Below are 16,499 nucleotides of genomic sequence, written 5' to 3' on the forward strand. Positions count from 1 at the left end.
GTCTCACTGTGGCGCAGTGATGGGAGTGGAGTTTCATTGGTACCCGGGCAGATGTGTTATCTGTTCATTCCCATCGCCTCCTGTTTGATCTTGGGCAAGGAAAAGGGTGTGGCCAAATTCCACTGATGTCATTTTTACTGTCAAATTTAAAGCAGACATATTGGGTGTCCAGGAGGCCATCAGAGATAACACCTTTATCTGTTAGTGTTTTCCAAAGTTGTACAATTGATGTGTTAGGTGCTGACCTAATGCTCAGCTCAGGAGGCTGCAGATGGTCTCATTGGGGTGCTGTGACAAGGTATTGTGCTGCTGTTACTTTGCTCATTCCCACCCAGGCTTTCAAAGAGAGTGGAGGCCAAGGTGCGTGGATCACTTGGGGCCAGGAGTTCAAGACTAGCTTGGCCAACGTGGCAAAACCCTGTCTCTATAAAAAATATAAAATTATCCGGGCATGGTGGCGTGTGCCTGTAATCCCAGCTACTCGGGAGGCTGAGGTGGGAGAATTACTTGAACCCGGGAGATGGAGGTTGCAGTGAGGCAGTGAGCCAATATCTCTCCACTGTGCTCCAGCCTAGGCAACAGAGAGAGACTCTGTCTCAAAAAAAAAAAAAAAAAAGAGAAAGAATGAGAAAGTGAGAGATACAAGTTTTGATAACTCAAACCCTATACATTTTCAAATCACAAAAATCCTAAGCACCTGTTCCATTCTAATCAGCTTTTTCATAGTCGTGAACACGCAGTCATACAGTCACCTGAGCTGACCAAGGACTCACAAACTGAGTTTGCTTTGGACCAAGAATAAGAAAGTAAATTAAAGTGGAAAGACCTTTTCATAAGACTAGATTTGACACCAAGCAGAAATCTTTTCCCACACGGTTATGTCCATGATACCTGCTGTTTATGAAGCACATGTTGTGGGTCAGGTGTGTGCTAAACACTCAATATTCACATACCCACTTTGTCATCAGTGACCTAGGAGATGGGGGTATTTTCTCCAATCTCCAGATGGGGAAATCGAGGCTGAGGGCTCAAAGAAGTTGCTCAGGACCACCAGCTAGTAGGTGCCAGGCCCGTGCTGCCTGCCTTCCTTTGTAGTTAGTCAGGAGACCCAGGGTTTCTGTAAGACCTCACGAATTTGTGCCGCTGCCACTTCCCACTCGGGATTTGCAAGGCTAGGAGAGGACAAACAGGGTCAACCCTGGGGAAGAAGCCTCCCGGAAAACAGGGATGAATCTGCAAGCCCAATGCAAATGAAAATGTTTCAGACCTTGTTGCCTGGCTCTGCTGATGTGTGGTCGGGGCGGGAGAGCCTTACGTTTGCCAGAGCTCTAAATCACGACAAATGCTGGCACTGCAACCCTGATTGCCTCATTTACTCTTGTCCCAGCAAAAAGATTGAATACCACACTGCTGACACCGAGAAGGAATTTAGTGTTGGTTGCTAAACAGTGGAGCTGAAATGGACAGGAGGGGTCATTTCTTCCCACCCTCAATGTGGTGAGGAGAGCAGATCTTGGTGATGTCCGGTGGACACGCGGCAGCCACATTGTCTCTTGCCGTCATCATTAATGCTATTAACATCATCAATATCAATAAGTCATTTAATATTCACTAGTAGTTTGAAAAACAAGATCATCTGAATGAGGATGGTGCACTGTATACCACTCAGTGATTCTAGGTATCTTTTGTCTACTTACAATGACTATTTTATTGGATTCTGACTGTAAGGTAGGGATTGTCATCCAACCCCTACCCCCCAACCATGGAGAAAGGGGCTCACAGGACTTGCGCCCCGTGAGACCTCAGGTCAGGCTGGCCTCGGCCTCAGCCAGTGCCCCCCGCAGCGCTCCCTGCTGGCAGTGCTCAGGCCCGCGCCCCTGGTCCTGCATTAGTATGCCTCTGGGCCTCGAGCCCAGGAGGAGCCAGCCGTGACTGTGTGCCATCCCCAGTCCCGCCAAGGAAAGAGGTGAGCAGGCCGCAGCCTCCGCCCTCCACAAATCCCATCTGTGTCTCATGTCCGCTGTCCGCCTCCCTCCAGGCCTTTGAAGGAGGCACCTGCACCCTCAGACCTCTCCCACTCCCAGAGGACCCTATGTCCTCCTCCCTGCGTCTCTCCCTCTCTTCCCCTCCCTGCTGCCTTTTGTCCTTGAGCAGATTTGGCACTGACTGGTCAGCTCCTCATCAGCTCGAGAGGGAAGCGTTGTTTCCTGTGCCCTACATGCTGTTTAGATGAATGTGTGTGTTCTCAGATGGTCCCTGCTGTGGCTCCGCTCTGTGTCCCCACTCAAATCCCACCGTGGGTTATTACAGTCACCACATATCAAGGGTGGGACCAGACAGCGGCGACTGGACTGTGGGGGCAGTTTCCCCGTGCTGTTCTCCTTGTAGCGACAGCTGATGGTTTTATAAGCATTTCCCTTGCCAGCACTCATTCTCTCTCCTGTCCCCCCATGAAGAAGTGCCTTCCAACATGATTATCAGTTTCCTGAGGCCTCCCCAGCCATGTGAAACTGCGAGTCAGTCAACCTCTTTTCTTTATAAACTGCCCAGTCTTGGGTATTTCTTCATAGCACTGTGAGAACAGACCAGTACGGTCCCTGACTCCCAGAACTGATCAGCCACCACAACCTCCTACCCTAAGCTTTGAACACCTTTGCCAGCTCCAGATTCATATATCCCAGCCTAGTCACATCTTCAAGAGACTCCCCACTCTCGTCAGCTTTTGGCCCCCTTTCCCCATCCTCAAGCCAGCAGTGGTAAGTGGACCCCTTCTGTCATGCTTCTAATCTCTCTTATTGGAAGAAGTTCCATGTCTTTAAGGCAATGATTAGGCTGGCCCTCCGGGGATAACCCCATACATCTGCTGACATCAGGGTCCAGAACCTGAATTCCATGTGCACAGTGCCATTCGCCAAGTGAGGTACCATATTCACAGGTGTGACACTGGGGGTGCAGGTCCTGCCTGCCACAGCACCTCCACACTCAGGATGGCATGGACAGCAGGTGCCTACTGCAGAGCGGAAGACTTGGAGTAGGGAATGCGGCCGGGTGCTACTTCAGGTGCTTCGTGCACGTAAATCTTGATGTAGGCCAGGTAGTCATAGCCAGAGCCCTCAGATGTGGGTGCTGTTTTTACCCCATTCTACAGGTGCAGGGTTTGAGGCACAGAGAATAAGTAACCTACAGAGTCAGAGCTGGAGGGACCCAGGCACTCCGGTCTCCGAGCCCGTGTTCTCGCCTGCTGCACCGTCATGTGCTCTGCAGAGAAACACACACGTGCCAGGAAGCGCCAGGCAGTAGCCTGGCACCCAGGCCCTCGCCCGTGAGAAGCTGAGCTGCAGTGGCATCTGCTCTGGTCCAGTTAACCTGCGCACTCTTTAGGTCACATGATCTTGACTTTTCAAACCTCCCATCCTCTCTTGCTACTTAGTAAAAGCTCCTACATTTTCCAAGTGGGGCATGATTTCACGTTTGTGTCGCTTCCTGCCTCCTCCTCATGCAGATGCCTACCCTAACTCTGAAGTCGTCTACGTCTGGACCAACGGCTCCACCAAGTCTGTGGTGGTGGCAGAAGACGGCTCCAGACTGAACCAGTACCACCTGATGGGGCAGACGGTGGGCACCGAGAACATCAGCACCAGCACAGGTGAGGGCTCGGCACGCGCTGTGCTCCCAGGCGCATGCCGGGCACCGCACCCTTGGAGAGCTCGCTGCTCTGGGCACCCCTCTGCAGGGGCCACGTGGGAAGTGGCACAGCAGCCAAGCACACCCTGTCCTGGCCAGCCGCTCTCTATGGGCCACAGCTGCGTCAGAGCTGGGCAGGGAGTCCTCCCAGCCCGCCCCTCCTTGCAGCTGCACACAGAGGCACCAGCTGTGGCCGACGGTTGGGGCGGACCTGCTTATATAACAGCGCCCTAAGCAGGAAAGGTAGACATTTTCCTGCAGATACCCCAGTCACCTGCTCCCCACCTCCTGCTTTACACAGTGCAGACATTTCCCTGGAGTTGAGGTTGGGAAAGCACAACCAGGCAGCCTACAAAGAGCTGAAATGTACAAGAAGGAAGCAGACGCTCTCAATGTCACGTGCCCCGGGCTGGCTTGAGCCCTGCGGGGCCCGTGCAGCCCCATCCCAGCCTGGCTCCGCCTGACACAGAGTTGATGGGGAGACCAAAGGAACAGGATGCATTGCATCTCCAGAACCTGCAAGTTATGTGGCCAGATGTCTCCAGGGCAGGGAGGCCCAGCCATAGAGGTCAAGGTCACCAAGCAGTGCCATGAGCAAGGGAGGGGGTTTTGAGCCCCAAAGAGCCTCTGCATCCTTGGAGAAAAGCCTAAAGGGAGGGAGGGAGCTCTGAGGGCAGAATGAGCTCTAAGTCCCAGAAGACACCCTCAGGCAAGCCCACCATCAGCATGGCTGATTGTCAGCACCCTACGCTTGCAGATGGCAGAGCACACAGGCCATTCAGTGCATAGCCTGTCCTGAGTACATGGGCATGGGGTCAGCGCCCTATGGACTCACGGGCCTGCGAGCCGCACATCCTTGGGGGCCGTGAGAGTCTGGGAGGATGGCTTCACTGTTTGGTTACCATGCTAAAGGGAAAGGCAGAGGGAACGGGCCGGTTTTATGCAAACCAGTGGAAGGTGGTGCGGCAGGAGTTTGGGGTAAGCAACCGTGACGCTGAGGGAGGATGCTCCAGTTTGAAGCTGCTTCGTGTAGTTCTTTAAATATTAATAACTGGGATTACTCCTATTTGCATTTTACAGTCTTAAAAATCACTGCCAAATTTTCCTAGCCTCAACTCAAAAATAAAACAAAATAAAAAGACTACTGCCAAAAGAATTGGAAGCAGGAGAGTAATTTCAAGCCCTGCTGTAAAACGAATGCCGCTTCACTTCTTCAAGTGCTGAGGAGACACAGACTTGGAGCATCAGCAGAGGTCCCGTCCCCACTGCCAACACGCCCCTTTCTCCCCGTCTCCCACTTCTTCCTGTGGTGTTGGAGCCAGCTCCGCTCCCTCACCTGCTCTCACCTGCCGTGGACTGTGGGAAAAGTGCACCTTGGCACAGCTGGCCTGTCCAGGCTGTGCTGAGAGTGTTGGCTCCTGTGGTGGTAGAGGGCAGATGTTGCCACATGTGATTGCTCTGGTTCCTTTGTCTCCGACATACGACATGTTTTGAGTCTGCGCTCGGTGAAGCATGCGCAGTGGGCTTTGCTGAGCTGTGGGCTTCTATCCCAACAGTAAGCACTGCAGCTGTGCTGTCAGACTCTGAGGTCCCAACACCCAGTCCCTGCAGCAGCAGACCACTGCTCCAACAGACACACTGGGCCTGCGCTGGTGGAGCCCCCAAGCCTGTTCTCCCCACATTCACGGTGCATCCCAGCTCTCCGGCCACACCATCCACTCCTTGCAATTCAGCCAGAGTTCTTTGAATTGCTCTGCCTGCACCCCTCAAAGAACAGTCCCCGTCTCCCCAGGGAGAGGCAAATGCAGGTAGCAAGAAGGCTGGCCCAGCAGGCCTCCCGCTCCCTGACCACAGCCACCCACCTCAGCTCCTTACCAGTTCACCATGAGGACCGCATCATTCTCAGCAATGAACGGGAGGTCCCCTCGTGCCTCCCACACAGCCAGGCAAATCCAGAGGAGGCACTGGGGCATCGCCAAGGAAATGCCCCTGGTTTCAGAGAACAGGCGACACCTTTCTGCTAGGTGGTAGAAAGGATGGGCTGCCAGGGTCCAGGGCCTCCTGAGCTGCTGCATCTCACCCTGCACCCGGGACGCAGCCAGCACAGAGCCTGCTGCCGATGGCAGTGGTCGTCTCCCCTCCCTGGAGCCTCTGGGCTGGAAACAAGGACTCTGTCCACCCTCTGCAGGGCTCTGTGAAATCCTGAGTTACATCCGGAGAGGCTAAATCCTGAAATCCTAATTGCAGAACCAGGCAGGGGAGTGGGGGGAGAGAGGCACAGATTGTGACTGGAGATTAGTAAAACACGCAAATCTGATTTTCCCCAGGAAGAGCGTCTGTCAGCAAAGGCTCTTCAGAGACCAGGGGTCATAAGACTTATTATAAAATGACTGTTAAGGAATCCATGCATCCTCCTGTGTCCTCTCCTTAACCCAGATCACACAAATGAACGTTGTCCAGCCTAACGGGAGTGGAAGGGAGGCTCCGGGTGAACTCTTGGGATGCAACAAGCGGAGACTCCAGGGGACTAATGTGCGGTCATTTGCTTCTCTGCAGGCGAATACACAGTCATGACAGCGCACTTCCACCTGAAAAGGAAGATTGGCTACTTTGTCATCCAGACCTACCTTCCCTGCATCATGACCGTGATCTTATCACAGGTGTCCTTTTGGCTGAACCGGGAGTCAGTCCCAGCCAGGACAGTTTTTGGTGAGTGTCCCCAAGCCAGGCCTGGCACCAGCGTCTTACCACTGACCCTGACCGCCCCACAGCAGCAGCAGCAACTTGCACGAAACTTCTGGTGCCGCCTCTTCGTGGTGTGACCTGGAAAACAAATGGACCAATTAGTTGAGAATTGAATGTCGAGGATTAGGGTTTAGGATTTCTCTCCAAAGCGGGGTTTAAGGAATATCACGCGGTCTGTTCGATGGTTATGTCCTTGTTGAAAAGCCTTCTTGTGTGGTTTGGCACTGTCAGTGTGTATCTGTTTTATGTGAGATTTTGTTCTGCAGGTTGAGCATTTCTTATCCCAAATGCTTGGGACCAGAAGTGTTTCAGATATCAGATTTATTTAAAATTTTGGAAGAATCGCATGATACCATTTGAGCATCTCTAATCTGAAAATCCGAAATGAGCTCCACGGAGCATTTTCTTTGAGCACTGTGTCGGTACCCAAAGAGTTTTGGATTTTGTAGCATTTCAGGTTTCAGATTTTTAAACAGGAAAACTCAGTCTGTAGAATGTTAGTTCTCATGAACGATGACTTTGTAAGTTACCAGGCAGTGTTCTTTGAAATACCCATGCTGCTTTAAAATTAACCGCAAAATAACAGTCAATGAGATACAGTAGTAACGAATTAAATCTATATACCGGTTGAAAATCTAGAGCAGCGTTATTTTACATCCCTAACACACAAACCAAGTGGGGCGGGAGAGCTCTAACTCAGGAGGAACCTCAGCGCAGCAGACGCCGCTGAGAGTCTGAGTCTTAATCACATCGAAGCTCAGCGTCCTCAGATTCAGGAAGATACTAGAGGCAGTTTTGCCACTCAGGGGTCACCCTGAATGCCCACGTCTTTGTAAACTGCGAAGTACGATCACACATAAGCATTTGCTATTGCACTTTCCTTTCCAAAGCAGGAAAACATTAGCATGCGTTTTATCTGAATGCTCCCCAGAATGTAGGTTGCCCAAAGGCTCAGGGAGTTCAGGAGTGAATGTCACGGGCTGCTCCCGCCTGACCATCACTCTGTCTCCAGCCACAAGTCCAGCTTCACCTGCCAAGCCTGAGCGAGCTTCAGGATTGTTTCAGGAAGGTGTGGAAGTTGGCTGGTGACTAGGTAGTGCTCCCCAAGTTACTGTTCCTGATGAAAATCTTTAGGGGAAATTTAGTTGGTAGGTAGAAAAAAACTGGGGAGGGTATTGCTTGTTATAGTCAATATTTTTTTGGAGGGGGGCAGGAGGATATTCCCAATGCATATTAAGACATTAAAGGCTCAAGAAGAAGACTCAAGAGGCTTGTTTAAAATCATGCATAGGCCGGGCGCGGTGGCTCAAGCCTGTAATCCCAGCACTTTGGGAGGCCGAGGCGGGTGGATCACGAGGTCAAGAGATCGAGACCATCCTGGTCAACATGGTGAAACCCCGTCTCTACTAAAACTACAAAACATTAGCTGGGCACGGTGGCGCGTGCCTGTAATCCCAGCTACTCAGGAGGCTGAGGCAGGAGAATTGCCTGAACCCAGGAGGCGGAGGTTGCGGTGAGCCGAGATCGCGCCATTGCACTCCAGCCTGGGTAACATGAGTGAAACTCCGTCTAAAAAAAAAAAAAAAAATCATGCATAGAAGACTTCCCCCTCAACACAGTGATTACCTGGATTTCAAAAAAAAATCAAAGATCTCTACTGATTCCTTTGGAAGTGTTGATTTCATGCAGGGAATGACATTCAGTGAGTACATGTAGAGCATTGAACGAAACTCGTGGTGGCCGTGACCCCAGCCGTGTGATGCAGCTTTGGTGCTGTGCTGGTTTCCTGGGGCTGCCGTAACCAAGTCCACACACCGAGGACTCAGACAGCAGAAATGAATCATCTCACGGTTCTGGAGGCTGGAAGGCTGGGATCAGGGTGTTGGCAGGGCTGGCTACTCCTGAGGCCTGCAAGGGAAGGGTCTGTTCCTGGCCTCTCTTCTGGCCTCTGGTAGCTCTCTAGCTTGTGACAGCATCACTCCAGCCTCACATGGCATGCTCCCTGTGTGCACGTCTGTCTCCAAAGTTCCCTGTTTTATAAGGGCACCAGTCACAGCGGATGAGGGTCCACCCCAGTGACCTCATTTTAACATAATCACTTCTTTAAACACTGCATTTTCAAATAAGGTTATAATCTACAGTACTGGAGGTTAGGACTTAACCTAGGAATTTTGCGGGCACACGGTGTGACCAATAGCAGGCGTGTTACACCTCCATCCCCCACACAGGTGCACGCTTAGGCAGAGGGCAAGGTCAGAAGGTGGAAGCTCTGACCACCTTCTGAACTGCAGAGACCAGCAGTCCTGGCTTCCAGTGCGGGTGGTCTCATCCACTTGCTGGTGAACTTGGGCACCTTGCTAAATACTTTTAAATCTCAGGCTTCCCACCTGCAAATCAGGGATCCCGACACCCATCCAGAATGCAGCTTAGAGCAGAGTCTGACACTCAGTGGACCCAGTAGCTGGCACATAGTCTAGTTCCTGTCTTAAGGAATGTCGCCTTCCAGGGATCCAGCCTTGCAGTGTGGTCACTGCAGAGTTTCCCTAGTGGCCACAAGCACCTTGCACAGCAGGCTCCAGGGGACAGTATTCCCTCTTTGAGGGAGTGACATGCCGGGACCCAGACTCAGATACGGCCCTTCTGTTGCCCTCTGGCTCTTACAAGCCTGCAGGTCAGGTTAATCCATGTGAAAGTCCGTCGCACATTTGCAGGGAGCCCACTGCTTCCAGATGCATAGTGAATCACTGGGAGGCACCTGCTGGCTGCCATGTGGATGTGAGTGTCATTCTGCCGTCGCTCTTGCCCTAGTGCTGCAGAAACACATCACTCGCTCACACATCTTTGTGGAGCACTGGCTTCTGGCTGGCTTTGCTCGTGGCTGTGGGAGCCAAAATCAGACCTGAACCCCTGCCTCCTCAGTTCACATTCTAGAGAAAGGGACAGTCAGGACACAGAACGTCACCGGTCATCGAAGTGCTGTGAATGTGCTAGATGTTAGCAAAACAGTAGAGGAAGGCGCAGGTTAGATTAAAATCACCAGTCCCTTGGGAGGCTGAGGCGGGCAGATCAAATGAGGCCAGGAGTTCGAGACCAGCCTGGTCAGCATGGTGAAACCCCATCTCTACTAAAAATACAAAAAGTAGCCCTGTGTGGTGACGCCTACCTGTAATCCCAGCTACTCAGGCAGCAGAGGCACGGGAATTGCTTGAACCTGGGACGCCAAGCTTGCAATGAGCCAAGAGTGCTCCACTGCACTCCAGCCTGGGCGACAAGGCAAGACTCTGTCTCAAAAACAGAAATAAAAATCCCTAGTCCCCTTGGTGTCCGTCACCTGGGGCATGTTGTACTGGGGTCCCCGGGGCCGGCACTGACCTCTGTTTCCGTTTTTCACTCTGCCCCATTCGACCCCCACAGGGGTCACCACGGTGCTCACCATGACGACCCTCAGCATCAGCGCCCGGAACTCTCTGCCCAAAGTGGCCTACGCCACCGCCATGGACTGGTTCATAGCCGTGTGCTACGCCTTCGTCTTCTCCGCACTGATAGAGTTTGCCACAGTCAATTACTTTACCAAGAGAGGCTGGGCCTGGGATGGCAAAAAGGCCTTGGAAGCAGCCAAGATCAAGGTACTGCCTGTTTCTCCTCCCTTCTTCCAGGTCCCCTTGACAGAGAGAGGGTGCCTGATTCTATGCAAGCATGAGACAAGGTGCTGCTCCTCCCTGCCGGCCTGCCCCCAAATGCTCCTTCCCTTTTGTTCAAGGCCCTTACAAAGTCTTACTGACGACAGGTCCAGCCTCACTCCAGCAAAAGGTGATGTGATGTGAGTGGCTTGGGCCTGTTTATATTCAAACCTATTATTTTGCAGAAGTAACTCCTGCCTCTTGAGGGGCTTGTCTGGTTTTAATTGTGGAATCTGTTCCTCCGTGCGTTTTACACCATTTCACCATGCAGGGTGTCCTCTTCAGGTGGCCTTCAGGTCGAGAAGGGGGCATCAACTTAATGGAAGGAGCTTATCAGCGACGCACACCCAGCCCCACTCAATACAAGACTTAACCCCCTTACATCAGGCAATTGTTGCTGCAGCGTTACTCTGTTCAAAGCAAATAACCATTGAGTATTTAAAGGGTGATTTTATGCCCAAATCTTAAGAACATTTGAAGAAAAAAAATTGACTAAGATTCCAAGCTGCACTGGTCCCTTGGGGAGACAAGAATGATGTACATCAACAGTAAATAAAGCAGCATGTGATGAGCTGCTGATTACAGCAGGCGGAAAACAAACGCGCAAATAAATCTCTGTGCCGAGAGAACAGGAGGTCAGAGCGTCAGGGTGACCTGAAAGTAAAATTTAATCAGCATGAAGGTAGTCCTGGGCACCATTACAGAGGTCTTGACGTGTAGGTCCTGACTCCCAGCCAGGGGCCACAAGCCAGTTACAGCACAGCCGGAGCCCCGCTCCACCCAGAGACCTGGTTCCATCCCCTCCACAGCCCTGCACTTGTTCTGAGGGCTTGACTCTGCCATCAGGAGTTCTGGCCTGACCTCGCCCATCGGCCTCTGGCTTCTTCCAACTGCCAGGAGCCCCTCCCCTGCTGTAGTTTCAGGATAGGGGCCCCTCTTCCAAGTCTAGTTCCCTGGCTGGAGGAAGTCCTGAAGGGACCCATTCTGGGTGCTCTCATGGGGGCAGGAAAGGAGAAATGGGAGGAAGGGCCTTGGGTGCGGGTGTGCTTTGGGGGCTGGGAGGATCCACAGGAGTGGTCTGACCACACTGGGTGATAGGGACTGGGGAGCTGGGAGCAGGGTGTTCTCAGCCAAAGCGTTTGAACTTGTTCCTGCAGACCAAGGGGCCAGAGAAGGTGCCACGCGGGGAGAAACGAGAATGGATTCTGGGGAGGCAGGGATTCCCCACACCCAGCGATGTGTCCTGAGAGGCGCGCATTTGCCACCTGCCTGGGACTTAGATGGTGACTGGTAGTTAGCGGGCCGGAGCCCAGTCTGAAGTCAGGGAGCAGCCAGAGTCCCTGGAAGTCCCTGAGGTTGTCGGGCTCATGCCTGTGAGTCTAGGAGGAGCATGAGGCGCTGGGGGAATGGAGGGACCACACAGGTTGAGTGTCGCCGTCACTGTCACACCACGACCGCTCTGCCTCCTGTGGCGCTGATCTAATCGCCATACATCTGCATTCGGAACGGAGGCTTGGAGGGAGGACAGAGGATGAAGGGGACGTGCATTGTCTAATCTGACATGAGCAAGGGTCTTCTAGAATAAGCGGCGTGCCTCGGGCTGGCTTGTGGAACGTCAAGACCCTCTTGTTCCGGGGAAGGCAGTGGCGCTGGGGTTCCACCCTGGTTGTCAGGAAGGCTCTGTGCGCCGGAAACCGTGGTGCCTCTGCAGGCATGCAGGCGGCACACCGCACGGTCAGACACTGGCCCAGAGCGTGGATCCGCCAGCCTGGCGTCAGCCTACTCGAGTCAGCTCTTCCATGGAAGTAGAGAGGACTTTAAAAACATGGACAGACTGTGTTCACCATGGTTCCAAGTTGGGATCTCCAGAGCAAACACTGGGTCAGAGTTTGGGGTGTAAGGCAGTTTTCAGGGGTGGCCGTTTGGGACAGGAAAGAGGGGGCAGTGAGATTCAGAGGGGAAGAAACTGAAGCCTGATGCAGGCCCAGCAGAGCCCAGGCTAACCCGCCGGGGAGCGTGCAGCAGAAGCCCAGTGGAGTTGCCCGGTGTTAGGGACGTGGGCAGGGCTTTAGACTCCTGCCTCGCTGCCCACCAGTTGCGGCTGGTTTCCGCTGGAAGGGCACGACCCGCCAGGCAGCCCTCAGCAGCTCAGGCTGCCAGAAGAGCCGACACCTGGCCACACTGCCTGCAGCTGGGGAACACGTCCTTCCTGCAAGGTGGGTGGATTCAGGGGTGCGTGTCCATGTCTACCACGAGCCCTGTGACTATGCTGAGTCCCAGGCGGGTGCTCCCTGCCACCCACCCCCACCCACACCCCAACTGCACATTCCTTCCCAGTAAAACCCCACACTCTCAGGACAGAGAGGAGCTTCTGCAGGGCCCTCCCTTCACTTGGTTCCACCCAGAGATAGAACCATTCTCAGCTGTCACACGCATTTGTGGGTTTCTTCGGGCAGATCCCATGAGTGCTCACGTGATGGTGGGGAATGTGGGGATGGCAAAACGAGGGTCCGCGCGCCCCTGCCCCTGGCCTGGTGTCGGTTCACCCGTTTCCCTGGCTCCCGCTCCAGGCTTGGCCTTTCTGCTTTTTATCTTTTCCTTATTCTTAATGGTTGATTTATCTTCTTTACTATCTTGTGTTTTTCAAGTTTTGGTTAACGAGACTATATTACTTTAGTAATGGAACACAGTTTTTCTAACATTTTATTGTGGACATTTTTAAACGTACAGCAATGCTTGAAGAGGTTCCCGGTGAAAACCTGTCTGCTGTTAACATTTGCCTATGTCTGTGCCATCACCACCTGTCACCTCTCCATCCGTCCATCAGTACGCCCATCTTCAATCTATCTTACTTTATTATTGTTATTATTTTTGTTTTTAATCAGTCTCCATAGAGACTGTCAAAAATTGACAATGCCAACTGTATTTCATGTCATCACGGCGGAGTGTTGGGAGAAGTTTTCAATTAGCAATAATCGCGCCTCAGATAAACCTCATTGGCTACGATACTGCCACTGTGCAAAGCTTATTATTTTTTTGAGACAGAGTTTCACTCTTGTTGCCCAGGCTGGGGAGCAACGGCACAATCTTAGATCACCGCAGCCTGTGCCTCCTGGGTTCAAGCGATTCTCCTACCTCAGCCTCCCGAGTAGTTGGTATGACAGACATGCACCACCATGCCCAGCTAATTTTTTTGTATTTTTAGCAGAGACAGGTGTTCTTCATGTTGGTCAGGCTGGTCTTGAACTCCCAACTTCAGGTGATCTGCCCATCTCGGCCTCCCAGAATGCTGGGATTACAGGTGTGAGCCACTGTGCCCGGCCAGTCCATCTTATTTTTTGCTACATTTCAAATAAGTTTCAGATGGCAGTGCATTCCCCACTCCATATGCCAGCATGCATGTCATTAACTAGAGTCTAATACTAGCTTACTGTTTTATTCCTTTGAAGCAAAATTCATAGTGTAAACTGCACAAGTATTAACGGCATGTTTGCTGAGTGTGGACAATATGCACATGTGTGTAACCCAAATCCCTGCCACAGTAGAGGAGGTCACTGGCCTCCAGAAGGCTCCTCATGCTCCTCCCAGGCAGAGCTTGACCCCCCCTCCCAACACATCCCCTATTTTGATTTTTTCCACCATAATGTATCATACCTGTTTAGAACTTCATATCCAAAAAAAGAAAAATATGTCTTCACAAAAAAATGTATACAAGAATGTTCATAGCTGCTTAATCCATAAAAGTCAAGATTAGAAGCAGTGCAGGCGTCCATTGATAGGAGAGTAAGCACATTCATATAAAGATACATCACTTAGCCATAAACAGGGGGACATGACGGATACGTGCAGCAACACGGGCGATTCTCAGAAGCCTTGTGCTGAGTGGAAGACGCCTTTCCAAAAGTGCATTCCTGTACCATGATGTTTAATCGCTTCCTTCCTCCTTCCCAGGAGGTCACACCTTAGGGCCCCACTTAAATCCACACACCTTATTCCTTCCTGCTGGTGCATTTGAAGGTAAAGACGTGATGGCTGCCTTGCAGGGGAAAGCCCCAATTCTGTTTATGCCAAGATCTTGAGAAATGCCAGACTTTTTTTTTTTTAACTTTTATTTTAGGTTTGGAGGTACACATGCAGGTTTGTTGTATAGATAACTCATGTCACGGGAAGTTATTGTACAGATCATTTCATCACCCAGGTACTAAGCTTAGTACCCAGTAGTTACTTTTTCTGCTTCTCTCCCTCCTCCCACCTTCCACTCCCATGGCTGTTGTTCCCCTTTTTGTGTTCATAAGTTCTCATCACTCAGCTTCTACTTGTAAGTGAGAACCTGTGGTATTTGGGTTTCTGTTCCTGTGTTAGTTTGCTAAAGATAATGGCCTCCAGCTCCATCCATGTTCCTGCAAAAGACATGATCTCATTCTTTTTATGACTCTTTTTTATGGCTGCATAGTATTCCATAGTGTATATGTAGCACAACTTTCTTTATCCAGTCTGTCATTGATGGGCATTTAGATTGATTCCTTGTCTTTGCTATTGTCAAAAGTGTTGCAGTGAACATTCTCATGCATCTGTCTTTATGGTAAAATGATCCGTGTTCTCTGGGTACATGCCCAGTAATGGGATTGCCAGAGTTTAATAGCAGTCATGGCTCTCATGTGTGTGCAGTCTGCAGGCTACCTGGAGGCATCAGTGGAGAAGGGCCCTCTCCCAGGCTACATGGGTTTCTCTCTTTTGAGAGATCTACCTTTAGAATGCCAAGGTGAGCTGACCATTGCCTTCAAGTGTCTTCATGTTCCTATTATATTTTGCAGAAAAAGCGTGAAGTCATACTAAATAAGTCAACAAATGCTTTTACAACTGGGAAGCTGTCTCACCCCCCAAACATCCCGAAGGAACAGACCCCAGCGGGGACCTCGAATACAACTTCAGTCTCAGTAAAACCGTCCGAAGAGAAGACTTCTGAAAGCAAAAAGACTTACAACAGTATCAGCAAAATCGACAAAATGTCCCGAATCGTATTCCCAGTCTTGTTTGGCACTTTCAACCTGGTTTACTGGGCCACGTATTTGAATAGGGAGCCGGTGATAAAAGGAGCCGCCTCTCCAAAATAACACGCCGCACTCCCAAACTCCAAGACCACCATACTTCCAGCGACATTGTACCAAGGAGAGGCCGTGCCCACCAGGGGGCTCTCCATATGTGGGCACTATCTTTCAGGAAAGTTTTGCATGTTTAATAATATGTACAAATAATATTGCCTTGATGTTTCTATATGTAACTTCAGATGTTTCCAATATGTCCCATGGATAAATCGAGCAAACAACTTTCTAGAAAAACAGGATATGGTGGCTAACACTCAGATGCCCAGTATCAGACATGGATAGTTTACAAACAAGATAAGTATATTTTTAACTGCTTCAAGTGTTACCTAACAACGTTTTTTATACTTCGTCATTTCATACAAATTTTCCCAGCAAATAAATATTTTAGGAAACTCTCCATGATTATTACTTGACCAACTATATTGTGAGAAACAGAGATCACGAAGAGCACATTTTTCATGATGAGGAAACTTGGACATTTACATACGAAATGAATTGCCTTTGATAATTCTTACTGCTCTGACATTAGGAAAGTGTTGCATGATCTTACATGAAGAATAGAATAGGCAAATGCTTATGCAGGCAGATTAATAACAGATACATCACATGTGAGATACACAAATAAAATATTTCCCTGGGGAAAAAATTAACTGAATTAACTGCTTAAATTTTGGGGGAGGGAAAAGAAACATTTCTTACCCCACCCCACACCACCCACTAACTGAACAATAGCCAAGGAAGGAAAAGAGATGTTAAGACAGTGTTTTGATGACATTCTCCTCACCCGGCCCGTGTGAGTGCTGTCTCTGAAGCGCTGACCACCTCTCCCTGCAGCCCGCGTGTAGTGCTTCGGTGGTGAGAAATTGTAATTGAGTTATTTTCCATTTTGTTTCCTTGTATGTATTTCATGACTGGACGTACTGCTCTGTTAGCTTTTGTATATGAATCTTAAATGTTCATTACAAAATAAAAAATGAACTGATCTTGTGGACAGATACCATTCTTTTTTAAAAATTTCATGTTTTGGTGGACTCATTTCCTAGAAGGACATAGATGGACCCCGTCATGAAATTGTTTGGGAGCAAAGCAAAGCAAAACCAAACGCTTACTTGGTGGGTTGTCTCTGGTCCAGTCTAAGTTTATAGGGCAGCACCTGGAAAGAAAACCCTGAAACCACAGTGAGGGCGCCAAGTAAAAGCAGGCGTAGCCCATCACAAATATCTGGTGTGCAGTGTGGCTTGGACCTCTACTTGACAGAGTCTTCTCTGAGTGTGTTTCAAGGTGG

At 50.6% G+C, this 16,499-nt stretch overlaps 2 protein-coding genes and 1 non-coding gene across 6 annotated transcripts in view; 1 reads left to right on the forward strand and 2 right to left on the reverse strand.

Annotated features, from left to right (window-relative positions):
• Window positions 1-5,863, reverse strand: part of GABRB3 (gamma-aminobutyric acid type A receptor subunit beta3) — a 342,036-nt gene extending 336,173 nt beyond the window's left edge. The window contains exon 1 of the mRNA XM_032259965.1: window positions 5,560-5,863. Within this exon, the coding sequence (XP_032115856.1) occupies window positions 5,560-5,759 (200 nt within the window). The 5' untranslated portion in view covers window positions 5,760-5,863. The remainder of the gene's footprint in view (window positions 1-5,559) is intronic.
• The window catches only part of GABRA5 (gamma-aminobutyric acid type A receptor subunit alpha5), a 67,859-nt gene extending 51,662 nt beyond the window's left edge, over window positions 1-16,197 (forward strand). For all 4 annotated transcript variants that reach the window (XM_032259968.1, XM_032259971.1, XM_032259969.1 and 1 more), the window contains 4 exons: window positions 3,503-3,646; window positions 6,241-6,393; window positions 9,844-10,055; window positions 14,924-16,197. In XM_032259968.1, the coding sequence (XP_032115859.1) occupies window positions 3,503-3,646; window positions 6,241-6,393; window positions 9,844-10,055; window positions 14,924-15,223 (809 nt within the window). In that variant the 3' untranslated portion in view covers window positions 15,224-16,197. The remainder of the gene's footprint in view (window positions 1-3,502; window positions 3,647-6,240; window positions 6,394-9,843; window positions 10,056-14,923) is intronic.
• LOC116537748 lies at window positions 12,995-13,135 on the reverse strand. The gene has a single exon (XR_004263306.1). It is a non-coding gene; the product is annotated as a U4 spliceosomal RNA (small nuclear RNA).
• Window positions 16,198-16,499: the final 302 nt, after the last annotated feature.

Source organism: Sapajus apella, unplaced genomic scaffold (genome assembly GCF_009761245.1).
Source record: "Sapajus apella isolate SASKATOON/1434 unplaced genomic scaffold, GSC_monkey_1.0 scaffold113, whole genome shotgun sequence".
NCBI lineage: Eukaryota > Metazoa > Chordata > Mammalia > Primates > Cebidae > Sapajus > Sapajus apella.